Source organism: Pongo pygmaeus, chromosome 3, assembly GCF_028885625.2.
Source record: "Pongo pygmaeus isolate AG05252 chromosome 3, NHGRI_mPonPyg2-v2.0_pri, whole genome shotgun sequence".
Taxonomy (NCBI): Eukaryota; Metazoa; Chordata; class Mammalia; order Primates; family Hominidae; genus Pongo; species Pongo pygmaeus.
In genome coordinates, this window is record NC_072376.2 from 25,878,781 (window position 1) to 25,895,492 (window position 16,712).

Sequence of the window (16,712 nt, forward strand, 5' to 3'; positions counted from 1 at the left end):
AGTTTTAATTTTGTTGAGGTCCAATTTATCTATTTTTTCTTTTATGGTTTAAATTTTTGGCTTCCTCTCCAAGAAATCTTTGCTTAAGTCAAAGTCACAAATATTTTTTTCCCTATGTTTTCTTCTAGAAACTTTAAGGATTAACTCATACATTTAGGTTTATGATTCCTTTTTTTCCAAGTTAATTTTTGTGTATGGTGCAAGTTAAGGGTTGAGGTTTTGTTTTTGCACATGGATATAAATCATTTGCTGAAGAGACCGTCTTTTCCCTTTTACATCAGTACCTTTGTATAAAATTAACTGATTATGTATATGGGCTGGTTTCTGGACCCTCTATTCTGTTCATGAATTTTTGTCTAACCTAATTTTAATATTGCACTCTTCTTGATTTTTGTAGTTTTATAGTAAATCTTGAAATCAGGTAGTGTAAGTCCTCTAACTTTATTCACGTATGTTAAAATTATTTGGCCATTCTAACTTCTTCACATTTCTAAAGAACTTTTTAATCTGCACCAAAAGAAGTAAAAAGTCTGCGTTAATTTTTATTGAGATAGCATTGGCTTAATAGATCAGCCTGGAAATAATTGATATCTTTAACAATGTTGAGTCCCCCAATCCATAAACATGGCATATCTCTCCATTTATTTAGATCTGCTTTAATTTTACTCAGTAATATTTTGTAGTTTTCAGTGTACAGTTCTTGCACATATTTTGTTAAAATTATCCCTAATTCTTTCACATTTTTTGATGCTATTGTATTTAAATAATGGTATTTTTATTTCAATTTCCAATCTTTTGTTATTAAGATGTAAAATACAATTGATATTTTATATTGACCTTGTATCCTGAGACCTTGCTAAGCTTACTACTTCTACTATCCTTTTTTGTAGCCTCCCTGGGATTTTCCGTATATACAGTATGTCAACCATAAATAAATAAAATTTTGTTTGTTTCTTTCAAATAGCTATGCTTTCTTTTCTTTTCTTATGCACTGACTAGAACTTGCAATTGAATACAGAAGTGTTGCAGCTCACCTAATTTTAAAGGAAATGTACTTATTTCTTGAATAAGTTTAACAAATATTTTTCAATATTCATAAACAGTAGTTTGGCCAATTTAACTATAAAACAGTAGGGGAGGATGGGCACGGTGGCTCACGCCCATAATCTCAGCACTTTGGGAGGCCGAGGTGGGCGGATCACTTAAGATCAGGAGTTCGAGACCAGTCTGGCCAACATGGTGAAACCCCGTCTCTACTAAAAGTACAAAAAAAAGAAAAATTAGTTGTGTATGGTGGCACATGCCTGTAATCCCAGCTACTCAGGAGGCTGAGGCAGGAGAATCACTTGAACCTGGGAGATGAAGGTTACAGTGAGCTGAGGTTGCGCCACTGCACTTTGGCCTGAATGACAGAGTGAGACTCTGTCTCAAAATAAATAAATAAATAAAAACAGTAGGGGAAAGTGAGACAGATTCAGAAGGAGGTGGGGAGCAATATTGACATACAGAGAAGATAGATTAAGTTTTATGTTGCTGATCATTCACATGGCTTCTTAAAATTATCCTTTTAACTTAAACAGTTGGCTTCAGGTATTATCAATGCGTTTGTCATATTAATTGGAAAATGGTTTTTAATTACTTATTCAACTATTCTTTATCCTTAAAACTTTTTTCTTAGATATGTGGTGTACCTATACTTACTCAACAAACATTGAATACTTACTCTGAGCAAGGTACTGTGCTGGACCTTCAATGTATACAGGTATTCGTGTGATTGCTTTTTCAGTATCAAATGTGGTAAGAGACAGTACCCCCTATGACAATAGAATCTTAGCACCTCTTTCTTAAAGTAATGGCGCCATCCTTCCTGTGATACGAAAAATAATGGTTCCTCAAAGATATTCATGTTCTAATTCCTGAAAACTGTATATGTTACCTTACCGGCAAAAGGGACTTGCTGATGTTATTAACGGTTTTGAGATGGGGAGATTATCCTGGATTATCAGGTGGACCCAATGTAATGACAAGTGTTCTTATAATTGAAAGTGAAACAGAGAAACAGGAGGGTATGAGTCACAGAGGGATTTGAAGGTGTCACACAGCTGGCTTTAAAAATGGAGGAGGGGGCCATGAGCCAGGAATACAGGCAGCTTCTAGAAGCTGGAAGGAAATGGAGTCTCCCATGACCCTCCAGAAGGAATGCATCCCTACTGACACCTTGATTGTAGGACTTTTGACCTCCAAAACTGTAAGATAATAATGTTGTATTGTTTTGAGCTCCTATGTGGGTCATAGTTTGTGACAGCAATAAGAGACAATCTGTCTCCTCGCAGCTAAATTAAGTTTACTGTATTAACTGTAACATATGAAAATAACAAATTCACATTGTTTTAATAACCCTTTTTATAAAATAGTTGATTCTGTCTTAGTTTCTCTTGTGTGATTTTGATAATGATCGAATGTAAACCAAAAATAAAATTCTAAGACCTCCCAACCATCTCAATGGACTTCCTCCTCAGCCAGGGCTCTTAAAATTTAACCTGAAAGACTGGTTCAGGCCATAAAGGGAAGTGGGGGTCGGACATGCCTCACTATACCTCTCCAGCATTAAAATCAACACAGACTTTAAGTCTGATGAGAAACATTTTACAGCCTGTTCTCCCTGAAGCCCACTAGCTAAAAGCTTCGTCTGCATGATAAAACTTTGGTCTCCACAACCCAAACATTCTATTGATCCCAGGTTTTTAGACAAACTCAGCCATCAACCAGGAAATGTTTAAATTTACCTATAGCCTTGAAGCGTCCCCGCCTTGAGTTGTCCCACCTTTCTGGACCAAACCAATGTCTTTCTTAAATGTACTTGATTGATGGCACATGCCTCCCTAAAATGTATAAAACCAAGCTGCATCCCAACAACCTTGGGCACATGTCATCAGGACTTCCTGAGGCTTTGTCACGGGCATACATCCTCAACCTTGACAAAATAAACTTTCTAAGTTAACTGAGACCTGTCTCAGATTTTCTGGGTCTACACAAGTAAGATAAAATACATAAAAGTATCTTGAATACAAACTTCTGTTCTGGTGCTGACAGGGAAAAGACCACAGAAAGTTGGGCAAGTGTGATAGAGGAAGAGGGGTGTTAGGGGAAGTATATCACCAAGTCCCAATGTTTTCTTCTGTGTGGAAGGAGCTCGCTGGTGTAATTGACCTTGTGTCCTGAGACTTTGCTGAACTTACTACTTCTACTATCCTTTTTTGCAGCATCCCTAGGTGACGTACAGTATGTTATCTATAAATAGGCAATTTTGCTTCTTTCAAATATGTATGCCTGTTCTTTTTCATTTCTTATTTGCTGACTAGAAGTTGCAATCAAATATAAAAGTGTTACAGTTCACCTAATTTTAAATGAAATGTACTTCTTTTTTGAATAAGTTTAACAAGTATTTTAAAATATTTATCAATGTAATATTTTGGCTGATAGCTGGCCCTCACTCCCTCCTCCCCTGGAGAAGAATGAATTATATTATTGATGAGGTCGGGATATGACAGTGAGCATTTAAAGCCAACCTCCTTCTCTCATCTTTTTCACGGAATCCAGCTGCCCACAGTGAACGGTTCTGCACTGCTCCTCTATTCCCTGAGCTTTACAGAGTCCAGATCCCATGGTATGGAATTGGGGATGGGGGAGGAGATGGCTGTAGTTGTTCAGGAGCCTGTATCTAACTCAGTTTTTAAAAGCTGAGGAGCCCGTGACTAACTCAGTTTTTAAAAGTCCTTGCTGTAAAACTAAGTCATATTCCTTGGGATTAACTTTAGCAGTAAGAAAGATGATATATCATCTTCATCTGCTTTCATCAGCCTAGATTTTAATTTTCTCTCTCAAGTACTGCTGAACTCAGGCAGGAAGAAGAGTGCAGTTTATTGGATTCCAAATCTCATTCAACAGAACAAAGAAGTTGAGGTTTGCAAGGAAGAACCTATAATGATGGGTCATGGAATATAAACTAGAAAAGAAGAGAAATAAAAGGTAAGGAGGGTTTGGTGATGGATATGGATAAAGAGGGGTGAATGGATTAAAGGTTACACCAAAAAAATAAAAGCGCTTCTGAGAGAAGGGTAATTTTGAAGGCACATAACGTGGAAGGTTAATATTGGTAGTCAGAATGTGATATTTGCATTTGAAATTTTGGAGATGGTGCCATTTTTGTTGATGTAAAAATGTAAGGCATATGGATAGCTGAAATAGGGTAGAAGAAAATATCATTGAAAATATGAGGAAGTCAAAAAACCAAGAGTCCATGATGTTAGATGAATCATGAGCATACATGTTGCAGCCACAAAGGACAATAGGAGTAGGGTAGGAATAAAGAAGAAAACTGAGTTGCAAGCTCACTTCCCTGAAAATGAGGAGGAAAGACCCAGAGACTACTAGTAGGCGACAGCAGCGTGGAGGCGGAAGAGTAGTAGAACCAGATGGCATGAGCCTCAAAGGAGCAGAGGGGGTTTGCAAGAAGGAAGGAGGAATAACACTCTAAAATTGGCATTGAGGAGTAAGGTTGGTGCTGAAGCACTTTCGGGGAGGAAAGAAAAAAAGTTTGAAAGGGTTTCAGAGAAACCATGTCCCCAAGATATAGCCTGCTTTTAGTTAAGTGAGACTGTGAATAGATCTCCAGAAAAGAGACTGAAAAACCCAGGATTTTAATGAACTCATATTGGGGATTGGGAATTCCAAACAGGTAGGGGGAGATGGTTTATTAAGGAGGGGAATTTGGGGATGAGAGAAGTGGGGAGCAAATTAGGTCAGATTAAGGGAAGAAAGTTTTTAGGTAATTGATGCCTAGAGAGTAAGTTCTGATAAGGAGTAGAATAAACGGGGATGTGTAGATGAACCATCTCCTCAGAGGTGACTGAGCAATAAACTTTACTGCTGTGGTCTAGATCATTTGTCTCTGGGGAGGGGCACCTACTGCCTCAGGCAGCCTGATATGGTCTAATCAAAGTCAGCTGCTTCTTAGCAGGAGTTGTGGTAGTCTCTGCTCTATCACTACACTAGTTTGGTGACTCACCTATTTTTTCTCATCTGGTGAATTTGGTTCTCCTCTCTTCTGACTTCTGCCTATTTGTTGTTTCTACTTACTTCGGGCATGGGGAGGGATTATCTTCAGACAAAATAATTCCTCCTTTATAAATGGAATCACTGCAAAGTTTTTTTGAAATATAAAGCAACAAATTCTTTTCGATACACAACTTAATTTGCACCCATAACACATGCACGATACACTGCCAAGACTTGGGTGATGGACTGACCCATAGTGGGGAGGTGGGGAGAGTGTATGTTGAAAACAGAGATATGGAGAGAGGCAGACTGTTTTTTATGTTGATGGATTTCCTCCCCTAGTGTAGGAGAAAAGTAGATGAATGAGTATTTCATGTGTGAGAGCCTAAAGAAAGAGGAAAGAACTGAATACATGTCTGGAAAGAAAGATTTGAGTCTGAGGATGGCAAATAGAACTTCACCCTGAGAGTGCTCCCCAACTCTGTCAGAGGTCTGAATAATGCCAGGCTGGTGGCCAAATACAGAAACGTTGTAATGGAGCACTGTATGAGGAACAGGAACTATACTCTCCTCAACAGAAGGCCAACCCAGTGTTTCAGCCCTAAGACAAGTTGAGTGGCCTCAGCCAGAGAATAGGAACAATACCTTGCTTGACCTTCTAGACTTCTCTTACCAATATAAATACGCAACCACTGTGTGAGGACACCTTCCAGATTCTCAGGTCTTTCTCCACTCCTAAGTAACCACCAGACACCTATGCCATGTGAGGGAGGTAGTTGAAAGAGGAGGGGAGAGTTTCTACACCCATGCTTTGTAGAGAACTATGCATATTAGTAACACCTGGACTGGAGACAGAAGGAATAGTCACTACTGTTGCAAACAAATATTTTCACAATATACCCATATTTTTTGTTTAGATTTTACCAGGCATGGACTTGAATCCCAGCTCCACTATTTACTAACTGTGTGACATTGGTAATATTACTTAACCTTTAAGCCTTGATTTCTTCATCTGTAAAATGTAAATCAGTACCAAATAGGTCTGGTTACTCTAAAGGTTAAATGAGATAATGCATATAGAATATTTAATACTAAACACTTTACGAAGAAGAAGGAATCTATTCTTATCATCAAGGGACATACAATTAATAGACATGTAGTAATGCATAAAATAGCAAGCTCAGAACAATAAGACGCATCAGAAATGCTCTGCCATTTTTAGGGTTTCATGAGCAATAAATCTGCGAGACCAGGCATGGAGGCTCACATCTGTAATCCTAACACTTTGAGAGGCTGAGGCAGGAGGGTTGCTTGAGCCCAGGAGTTCAAGGCTGTAATGAGTCATGATCATGCCACTGCACTGCAGCCTGGGTGACAGAGTGAGACTCTATCTCAGTCAATTGATTAATAAAAAATAAATAAATGAAATGTTTTGTGCTGCATTTTTCTCATGGAGATTTATACTACACATTAGTCCATTATATACTCTGAGAATTCCTGCAATAAACAACCCGAATAACTCTATTTATCCCACAGTTTCTCAGCATTGCATATACACAAACTATTAATATCTTACAGAGATAGTCTTCCTCAAAACACCATTTGAATAGATTTCCATTTCTGTCCGAGATGGACTGAGTGTTTGTGCCCCGCTCCCGGAAGTCATATGTTGAAGGCCTAACCTCCAATGTGATGGTATAGAAAGCAGGGCCTTTGAGAGGTAATCAAGTCATCAAGGTAGAGCTCTCTCCCCTCTCACTCTTCTCACACACAAAGAAGAGGTTATGTGAGCGCACAACAAGATGGCGGCACTATAAGGCAAGACTAGAGGTCTCAGCATAAATTTTACCTTGCCAGCACATTCATCTTGGACTTCCCAGCCTCCAGACTGTGAAAAATAAATTTCTGTAGTTTAAGCCACCCTGCTGCTAAATGTTGTTATAGCAGCTTGCACCGATTAAGACAATGGAGTAACCAGAATCAAATTTACCCATTTACCCTTCATCTGAAACAACTCAAAATCTAGACTATACAAAATAATAGTTCTCAAGATATGGGACATCAAGCACTAAGGACAGTGAGCCTTACAGTTGCCCTAACTTGCTGCTTGTGGAAAGTTTCCATGATGCAACATAAGAAGGAGGAACCTGGTTTTCTTGCTGAGTTGAAGAGATGGGATTGGGAGTTCCAAGAGGCCAAGACAGGAGTTCACAAGACAGAGTGCCAGAGAGGGGAGAGATGCACAGAGAGGGAACTCTTAAGGATCTGCAAAAGATCCCCTCAACTTTTGAGCTGGGAGCTTTCCTCAGAACATGTACATGAGGAACCTATCCAAGGCTGAAAAAGAATTACTCAGAAGGATTAAAGGGAGTAATCTCTTGAGCTCACACAGGCCAGGAAGAGTGGCTATTCCTACCAGCATTCATGGGTAGAATACTCAAAAGGGTTTTGCCTCAGGAAGGAATATTAATCCTAAACTAGATGCTGTTCTGGTCCTACCTAGCAAAGCTTAAAAGCAAGGCTCAGGAGGATTAAATGACTGCCAAGTAACTTAACCCCATATCAGCACAGCTCAAGACTATAAGAATACAAATATATCCAGCATTCAAACAAAGTAAAATGTACAATACTTGGCATTTGATAAAAAATTACCAGACATGCAAAGAAGCAGGAAAATTAGACTCATGATAGGAACAAAATTAATAAATCAAAAGGGACTGTAAATGACACAGATGATAGAATGTATAAGCAAGAACATTACTTTTTATAACTTTGTCCTATTTGTTAAAGAAGCCAGAGGAAAATTGGCCATGTTAAGTAGAGACATGGAAGATATTAAAAAGCTTCTAGATTTAAAAAATAGTGTCTAAGATGAAAAGGAACTGCTTATTTTAACAGCAGATTAGACAATTTAGAAGAAAAGATTAGTGAATCATGAAAATATTGCAATAGAAACTATCCAAAATGAAATACAGAGAGATTAAAAACTAAAAATAAAATAATAAAAAGATAGTCAATTAGCTGTATGTCACCTTTAAACAACCTAATATACTTGTAATTGAAATCTCCAAAGGAAGCAGGGGAGGATATCTCAAAAAGTATGGCAAAAATGTTCTAAATTTGATGAAAATTAAAACTCTCATGTCCAAGAAGATCAACAAGCCCCAAGCAGAAGAAACATGAAGAAAGTTACAAGAAGACACATGATAATAAATTTAGCTAAAACTAGTTATGAAGAGAAAATCTTAAAAGCAGCCCAAGAAGTCCTGTCCTGTAGAGAGGAACAGGATTAAGGATGACAACATATTACAAGCTAGAAGACAGTAGACCGATGTCTTTAAAGCACTGGAAGAAAAATGTTGTCTATCTAGAATTCTTTATCCAGTGAAAACATCTTTCAAAAATGAATATGAAATAAAGATTTTTTCTCACACCTACAATAGCTGAAAGAAATCTTTGCTAGCAGACATGCCTCAAAAGAAATGGTAAATGAAGTCCTTCAAGCAGAAGAAAAATGGCTCTAAAAGGAAATGTGTATTTACGTAAAAGAATGAAGAGCACTAGAAATAATAACCATGTGGGTAAATAGAAAGGCTTTTTTCTTATTATTTAAATCTATTTTAAAAATAAACAATGTAAAGCAAAAATAATAAATCATGAGATTTACGTAGAAGTACAAGTAAAACGTATGACAATAGCACAACCAGCAAGTAGAATTAGAAAATGTAAATATATAGTTTAAGGTTCTTTTTTTTTTTTTTTTTTTTGAGACAGGGGCTTGCTGTCACACCCAGCCAGGAGTGTAGTGGTGTGAACTCAGCTCACTGGAGCTTCAACCTCCTGAACTCAAGCAATCTGCCCACCTCAGCCTCCCAGGGAGTAGCTGGGACTACAGGTGTCCGCCACCATACCTGGCTAATTTTTGTATTTTTTTTGCAGAGACTTGTTTCACCATGTTGCCCAGGCTGGTCTCGAACTTCTGAGCTTAAGCGATCCACCCTCCTCAGCCTCCAGAAGTGCTGGGATTACAGGCATGAGACACCAAGTCCAGCCATAAGGTTCTTATTCTATATATGCATGGTATGATATCACCTGAAGGTAGACTGTGAGAAGTTAAATACGTATATTTTTTGAATCTTCAAACAACCACTAAAATAAAAGAACAAAGAGTTACAACTAATAAAGGAGATAGAATGGAATCATAAAAATATGTTTTCAAAAGATGGTGTAAAAGGATAAAAAGGAAACAAAAAACAGATGGAGAAAAATAGAAAAAAACAACAACATGGTAGATTAAAACTCAACCATATCAATAATCACATTAAATAAAAAATCTAAATACAAAAATTTCAATTAGAAGGCAGAGATTGTCAGATTGGATTAAAAAAGATGAGACCTACCTATATACTCCCTTCCAGAAACCCATTTTAATATATAGGCACAATTAGGTTAAAAGTAAAAGGGTGAGAAAAGATCATGCTACCACTAATCAAAAGTAAACTAGAGAGATTTCAAAGCAGCAAGCGTTATCATGTTAAAGGTGAATTCATCAAGAAGGCATAGTGCTAAACATTTATGCACATAACAGAGTTCCTAAATATATGGAGCAAAACTGATAGAAGTGCAAGGAAAAACAGACAAAGCTATAATTAATCAGATTTCAACAACCTGTTTAAATTATTAGTGGAATGAGTAAGTAGAAAAATCTATAGTTCTTATTTCTTCTAGATTTTTCTACCTATTCCACCAATAATTGATAAAGGGGTGTTGAAATCTGACTAATTTTCGATAACAGAAGAACAACATTATTAACCAACTACGTCTAACTGCATTTATAGAACACCCCACCCAACAACAGCAAACTATACATTAATCTCAAGTGCAGACAGAACTTCTGTGAGTATAAAATATATTTTGGGCCAAAAAACAGGTCTCAACAATTTTACAAGGATTCAAGCCATATAAAGTATGTGCTCTGATTACAATGAGTAATATTAGAAATTGATAACAAAAATATCTGGAAAAATCTTGAACTATTGAGGATACTAATGATTGCTAAATAACACATAGATCAAGGAATAAATCAAAAGGGAAGCTCGAAAGTATTTTGAACTGAATGAAAATGGAAATAAAACATCAAAATTTTTGAAATTCAGTCAAAGCAGTATTTACTAGGAAATTTGTACTATAAATACCTATATTATTATAGAAAAGGGGAAAGATCTCACATCAATGATCTTGGTTTCTATTAAAAAACTAAAAGACATACAAATGGTCAACAGACATATGAAAAGACACTCAACATCACTAATCATCAGGGAAATGCAGATTAAAACCACAATGAGATGTCACCTTCTACTTGTCAAGGTGTCTATTATCAAAAAAAAAAAAAGATTAGTGTTCGCAACGATGTTGAGAAATTGGAACCCTTGTACACTGTTGGTGGGAATGTGAAATAGTGCAGCTGCTTGGAAAACAGTGTGGAGGTTCCTCAAAAAGTTAAAATAGAACTACCATACAATCCAGCAATCTCACTTCTGGATATTTATCCAAAAGAATTGAAATCAGGATCTCAAGGAGATTTGAACACATGTTCACTGCAACATTATTCCTAGTAGTCAAGATATGGAAACAACCTAAATGAGTGAATAGATAAAGAAAGGTGGTATATACATACAATGGAATATTATTCAGCCTTAAAAAAGAAGAAAATCCTGCCATCTATGACATGAGTAAACCTTGATGACGTTATACTATGTGAAATAAGCCAGTCACGGAAAGACAAATACTGCATGATTCCACTTATATAAGGTATCTAAATAGTCAAATTCAGAAGTAGAGTGGCGGTTGCCAGGGGATGGGGGAGGGTGAAATGAAGAATTGTTTTTCAATAGTATAAAGCTTCAGTTATGCAAGATAAATAAGTTCAAGAGATCTGTTTCACAACATTGTGCTATAGTCAACAATACTGTATTATACACTTAAAATTTTGTTCAAAGGGTATGTCTCATGTTAAGTGTTCTTATCACATTTTTCAAACTAGAAAAAAGTGAGAAAATTAAACCCCAAAATAAGTAGAATAAGGAAATAATAAAGATCAGAACAGACATCAATGAAATGGAAAACAAAAACAATAGTGTCATTGCAACAAAAATTTGGTTCTTCAATGCAGTCAGTATAATTAGTAAACCTCTATCCAGACTGATTAGGAAAAAAAAGAGAAAAGATAAATATTACCAATATCAGAAATGAGAGAGATAATATAACTACAGAAAATACTATGGACAACTTCATGCCTGTGAATTTGACATAAGGTAGTTTTAGTCCTCCAACTTTTTTTTTTTTTTTTTTTTTGAGTAATTATGGCTATTGTGGATTCTCTGCATCTCTTTATTAAGGAGTCTGGTTCCTGGCCAAAGTCTACATGTGATTTCTCAGGTCCTACTATAGGCAATTACAAAGGCTTTACCTCGCAGGTCTCAAGGGAGGAAGCTGACTACCCCCACATCAGACTTGGTGCACAGCCAGAGCATTGTAGTCCTTGAAGGATCTTGCAGTCACAGACTCAGGCCCATCTGGCTGACCATGCTCTTACACATGCCTGCATTCCTCACCTAAGTACCTCCATTTGGAGCCCTCTTTATTTTTTCTGGGTGGGGGGGAGTCATCTTTTTTTTCCTTCAACTTTTAAGTTCAGGGGTACATGTGCAGGATGTGATGTTTGTTACATAGGTAAACGTCTGCCATGGTGGTTTGCTGCACAGATCATCCCATCACCTAGGTTTTAAGCCCAGCATTCATTAGCTGTTCTTCCTGATGCTCTCCCTCCCTCATCCCCCACCCCCAACAGACCCCAGTGTGTGTTGCTCCCTGCTGTGTGTCCATGTGTTTTCATTGTTCAACTCCCACTTATTAGAACATGCGGTGTTTGGTTTTTTGTTCCTTCTTTAGTTTGCTGAGAATAATGGCTTCCAACTCCATTCATGTCCCTTCAAAGGACATGATCTCATTCCTTTTTATGGCTGCATAGTTTCCATGGTATATATGTGCCACATTTTCTTTATCCAGTCTATCATTGATGGACATTTAGTTTCATTCAATGTCTTTGCTATTGTAAATAGTGCTGCAATGAACATATGCATGAATGTATCTTTATTATAGAAAGATATATATTCTTTTGGGTATATACCCAGTAATGGGATTGCTAGGTCAAATGGTAGCTCTGTCTCTGGGTCTTTGAGGAATCACCACACTGTCTTCCACAATGGTTGAACTAATTTACACTGCCATCAACAGTGTAAAAGCATTCCTATTTCTCCACAACCTCACCAGCATCAGTTGCTTTTGACATTTTAATAGTCACCATTCTGACTGGCATGAGATGGTATCTCATTGTGGTTTTGATTTGCATTTCTCTAATGATCAGTAATGTTGAGCTTTATTTCATATGTTTGTTTGCCACATGTATGTCTTCTTTTGAGGAGTATCTGTTCATGTCCTTTGCCCACTTTTTAATGGGTTTGTTTGTTTTCTTGTAAATTTGTTATGTTCCTTGTAGATTCTGGATATTAGACCTTTGTCAGGTGGATAGATTGCAAAAATTTTCTCCCAATCTGTAGGATGTCTGTTCACTTTAATAATAGTTTATTTTGTGTGCAGAAGGCTTTTAGTTTAATTAGATCATATTTGTCAATTGTTGCTTTTGTTGCAATTGCTTTTGACATGTTTGTCATGAAATCTTTGCCCTTGCCTATGTCCTGAATGGTATTGCCTAGATTTTCTTCTAGGGTTTTTATAGTTTTGGGTTTTACATTTAGGTCTTTAATCCATCTTGAGTTAATTTTTATATAAGGTATAAGGAAGGAGTCCAGTTTCAATTTTCTGCATATGGCTAGCCAGTTTTCGCAGCACCATTTATTAAATAGGGAATCTTTTCCCCATTCCTCGTTTTTGTCAGGATTGTCAAAGATCAGATGGTTTGTAGGTGTGTGGTCTTATTTCTGAGTTCTCTATTCTGTTCCATTGGTCTATGTGTCTGTTCTTGTACCAGTACTATGCAGTTTTGGTTACTGTAGTCTTGTAGCATAGTTTGAAGTTGGGTAGTGTGTTGCCTGGAGGCCTCTTTATTAGAAGCCTTGCACAGGGGCTTTCTGCAGAGGCCTTCCTCAGGTGCCTCTGCTAAGATCTCCTTATCTAGGTAGAAATAGGGGACACTTGATGCTTTTCTCCACACTAACCCAATACTCAGTACTTTTTTTCTCCTACCCCTTCCCTTCTCTCACCTCCTGGTCCCCAGGTCCATAATACATCAGGAGCCTTTTGGGAGGCAGGGCTCCTTTGGCATTGAGACCATTCCCCACAACTGCACTGATCCGCCTGATCCTCAACCAGAGCTGTTTTACAGGGAAAATAAATGAAAGGGAGGTGGCACACTGCTTATACCATCATAGTACAGCAAGTGACTAAAGGCTTGACTCTTATTTTTATTTTAGTTTTTTGCCTCAATCAGCTATTCTGATTCCTGGCAGATCAGCACTCTCTTAGTTCAGCTTTTGACACATGATTATAGAAGCAGTTTGTCAATCTCCACAATAAAGTCTAATCCGTTTAATAATACTGAATCTTCCAATCCGTGAACATGGTATATCTCTCTATTTAGATCTTTTTCCATTTCACTTAGCAATGTCATCATGGTATATCTCTGCATTTGTTGTCAGTGTACTGGTCTTGAACATTTCTTGTCAGAATTTTCCCTGGGTTTCATATTTTTGATGCTATTATAAGTACTGTTGTTTAATTTCAATTTTGGATTGTTATACTATATAGAAATACAATTGATTTTTGTATATTGATCTTATAACCAGAAACCTTGATAAACTTACTTATTAGTTCTAGTAGCTTTTTTATAGATTATCTAATATTTTCTACATAAATGATAATATTGTCTGTTGATAAAGGCAGTTTTACTGCTTCCTTTCCCATATCAATACCTTTTATTTTTTTCTTGTCTTTTTGCATTGCTAAAAGTTCCAAGAAAACATTGAGTAGACATTGTAAGAGTGACATCCCTCACAAATTCTTAATCTAAGAAGGAAAGCACTTATTCTTTCTCCACTACATATGAGCAGCAGGCTTCAACCTTTTGTAAGGTTAAGGAATTTCCTTTCTATTCCAAGTTTGCTGAGAGTTTTTTTATTAGGAACTAAGGTTGAATTTTGTAAAAATGACTTTTCTGTATCCATTGAGAATAACCATATAAGTTTTCTCTTTTAGTATGTTAGTATTGTGAACTGGTAAATTGCATTTTAATAATTTAGGGCAGTACTGCTATGATTTGAAAGCTTGTACCCTCCAAAACTCATGTTGAAATTTAATTGCCAGGCCAGGTGCAGTGGCTTACACCTGTAATCCCAGCACTTTGGAAGGCTAAGGCTGGAGATACACTTGAGCCCAGGAGTTTGAGACCAGCCTGGGCAACATAGTGAGACCCTGTCTCTACAAAACATTTTTAAAAATTAACCAGATATAGTGGCACACGCCTATGGTCCTAGCTACTCAGGAAGCTAAAGTGGGAAGATCACTTAAGTCCAGGAAGTGGAGACTGCAGTGAGCTGTGATTGTGTTACCACACTCCAGCCTGGGCAACAGAGCGAGACTCTGTCTCAAAAGAACGAAATAAAGAAATGTAATTGCCAATATAATGGTATGGGAGGTGGGGGCTTTAAGAGATGATTAGGCTATGAGGGCTCCAGCTTCATGTGTGCCTTACTAAAAGGGCTTTCAGGGTGGCTACTCTTTGCCCTTCCACCATCAGATGACACAGCCAAAAGGCCCTCTCCAAATGGCAACACCTTGATATTGGATTTCCCAGCCTCCAGAACTATAACTTTCTGTTCTTTATAAATTACCCAGTCTCAGGTATCCTGTTATAGCAGAACAACATGGACTAAGACAAATACATACAGGAAAGCCAGGATTTGCTTGATCCTGACAAATAAAGGGAAAGCCCTTTATTTGTCAGTTTTCAAGGCAATGAGTTGGTATCTTATTATTCTTCAGAGGTGGTCAGTTTTTTTTTAATATCATTGTGAACTTATGTAGTTAAACATGATATATTATGGGTTTCATTCCCATGCAGTTTTTATCCTTATTGAGATTCAAGGTTTCCCATCTTTAGTCAGTGACAGCCATTTCAAGGAGTAAAGTTTTTTTTGTCATGACTCTAGTCATCATTGAAAGCTTACTTGCCATCAGGTATGACAAGATGTTCCAAGTTTATCTTATACACTTTCTACCCAAAACCTGAAATTAGTCAATTCTCGAAGAAGTCATGGTATCTTTTAGTAGTAAACAATATTTTAAGGCCACAATCTGATCGTTAGGGCTAATCATTGCTAGTAGGTTGGTCATTGTTATTAGGCCTTTTCAGGTGCTCAGAGGTAATTTCAAATTCAAATACAGACTTTGTATTTTTACTTAAGCTTTCATATATATATATAATTTTTTTCTGCATACTAATAATAGTTTTCAAGAATACAAGAGGTGATGGGATAAAATATCTATAATCATTCATTTGCTTTATCCAACAATTCACGTATAATAGTCTTAAGATAACAAAACTCACCCCAACAGAAGAGTTTGTAAATGTCTGTATTATATGTTTTTCCCATTTTTGCACTATGTCTACATTGTCAGAGCATATAGCCAGAGCAGACTATATCCTAGTCCATTTAACCCCTTAGTCTTAGTTCTACAAGTAATTATATTGAATACCCACCATCAGTACTTATGTCAATGTCATCCTAGTCATTTTGGTTGTCTGAAGCTTGTTTTCTATTTAGATACCTCAAGAAGGGCTCATGGGAGAAAATAATCTCTTAAGTTTATATGTTGATAACAGCTTGTATGTACTCTTTTTCTTGAAAGTAAGTTTAGTTACATGTAAAATGCTTGGCTCACATTTTCTTTCCTTGTGTATCTTAAATATGTTATTCTATTTTTCTCTGGCTTAAAATTAGATGGTCATCTAATTTTCTTTCCCTTATAAATCACTTGCAGTTTTTGCCTAGATTTTGTAAGGATTTTTTTTCCTTTTCTTTAAGCCAAGTAATAACTAAAATATATCTTTCTGTTTGTTGTTTTGTGTTCATATTTTGAAGTTCATTGTGTGCTCTTTCAATATGTAATTTCAATTTTTTTTATTTCAAGAACGTTTTGTTGAATTATAGCTTGTAGAGCTATGGTTGTAGAATTTATTTTATTTCCTTGTTTTGGTGTTATTCTACAGGAAACGCTGGCACAGGCCACTTTATATCTTTACATAGCTCTATTAGGCATCTCTCTCTCTCTCTTTTTTTTTTTTTTTTTTTTTTTTACGGAGTTTCACTCTTTTTGCCCAGGCTGGAGTGCAATGGTGCAATCTTGGCTCACTGCAGCCTCTGCCTCATGGGTTCAAGCAATTCTCCTGTCTCAGCCTCCTGAGTAGCTGGGGTTACAGGCGCCCACCACCATGCCCAACTAATTTTTGTATTTTTAGTAGAGACGGGGTTTCATCGTATTGGTCAGGTTGGTCTCGAACTCCTGACCTGAGGTGATCTGCCCACTTTGGCCTCCCAAAGTGCTGGAGTTACAGGTGTGAGCCTCCGCGCTCTGCC

General features: G+C 37.0%; 1 protein-coding gene across 6 annotated transcripts in view; it reads left to right on the plus strand.

The window, feature by feature from the left end:
* TBC1D19 (TBC1 domain family member 19) overlaps positions 1–16,712 on the plus strand; it is a 207,103-nt gene that overhangs the window by 183,973 nt on the left and 6,418 nt on the right. For 3 of the 6 annotated variants that reach the window (XM_063663586.1, XM_063663584.1, XM_063663589.1), the window contains 3 exons: positions 1,679–1,762; positions 3,601–3,667; positions 3,887–4,029. In XM_063663586.1, coding sequence (XP_063519656.1) covers positions 1,679–1,762; positions 3,601–3,667; positions 3,887–4,005 — 270 coding nt within the window. In that variant the 3' untranslated portion in view covers positions 4,006–4,029. Of the gene's footprint in view, positions 1–1,678; positions 4,030–8,997; positions 11,284–16,712 lie in introns of those variants that run through there. The other 3 variants (XM_063663588.1, XM_063663590.1, XM_063663585.1) reach the window with 2 other exon arrangements.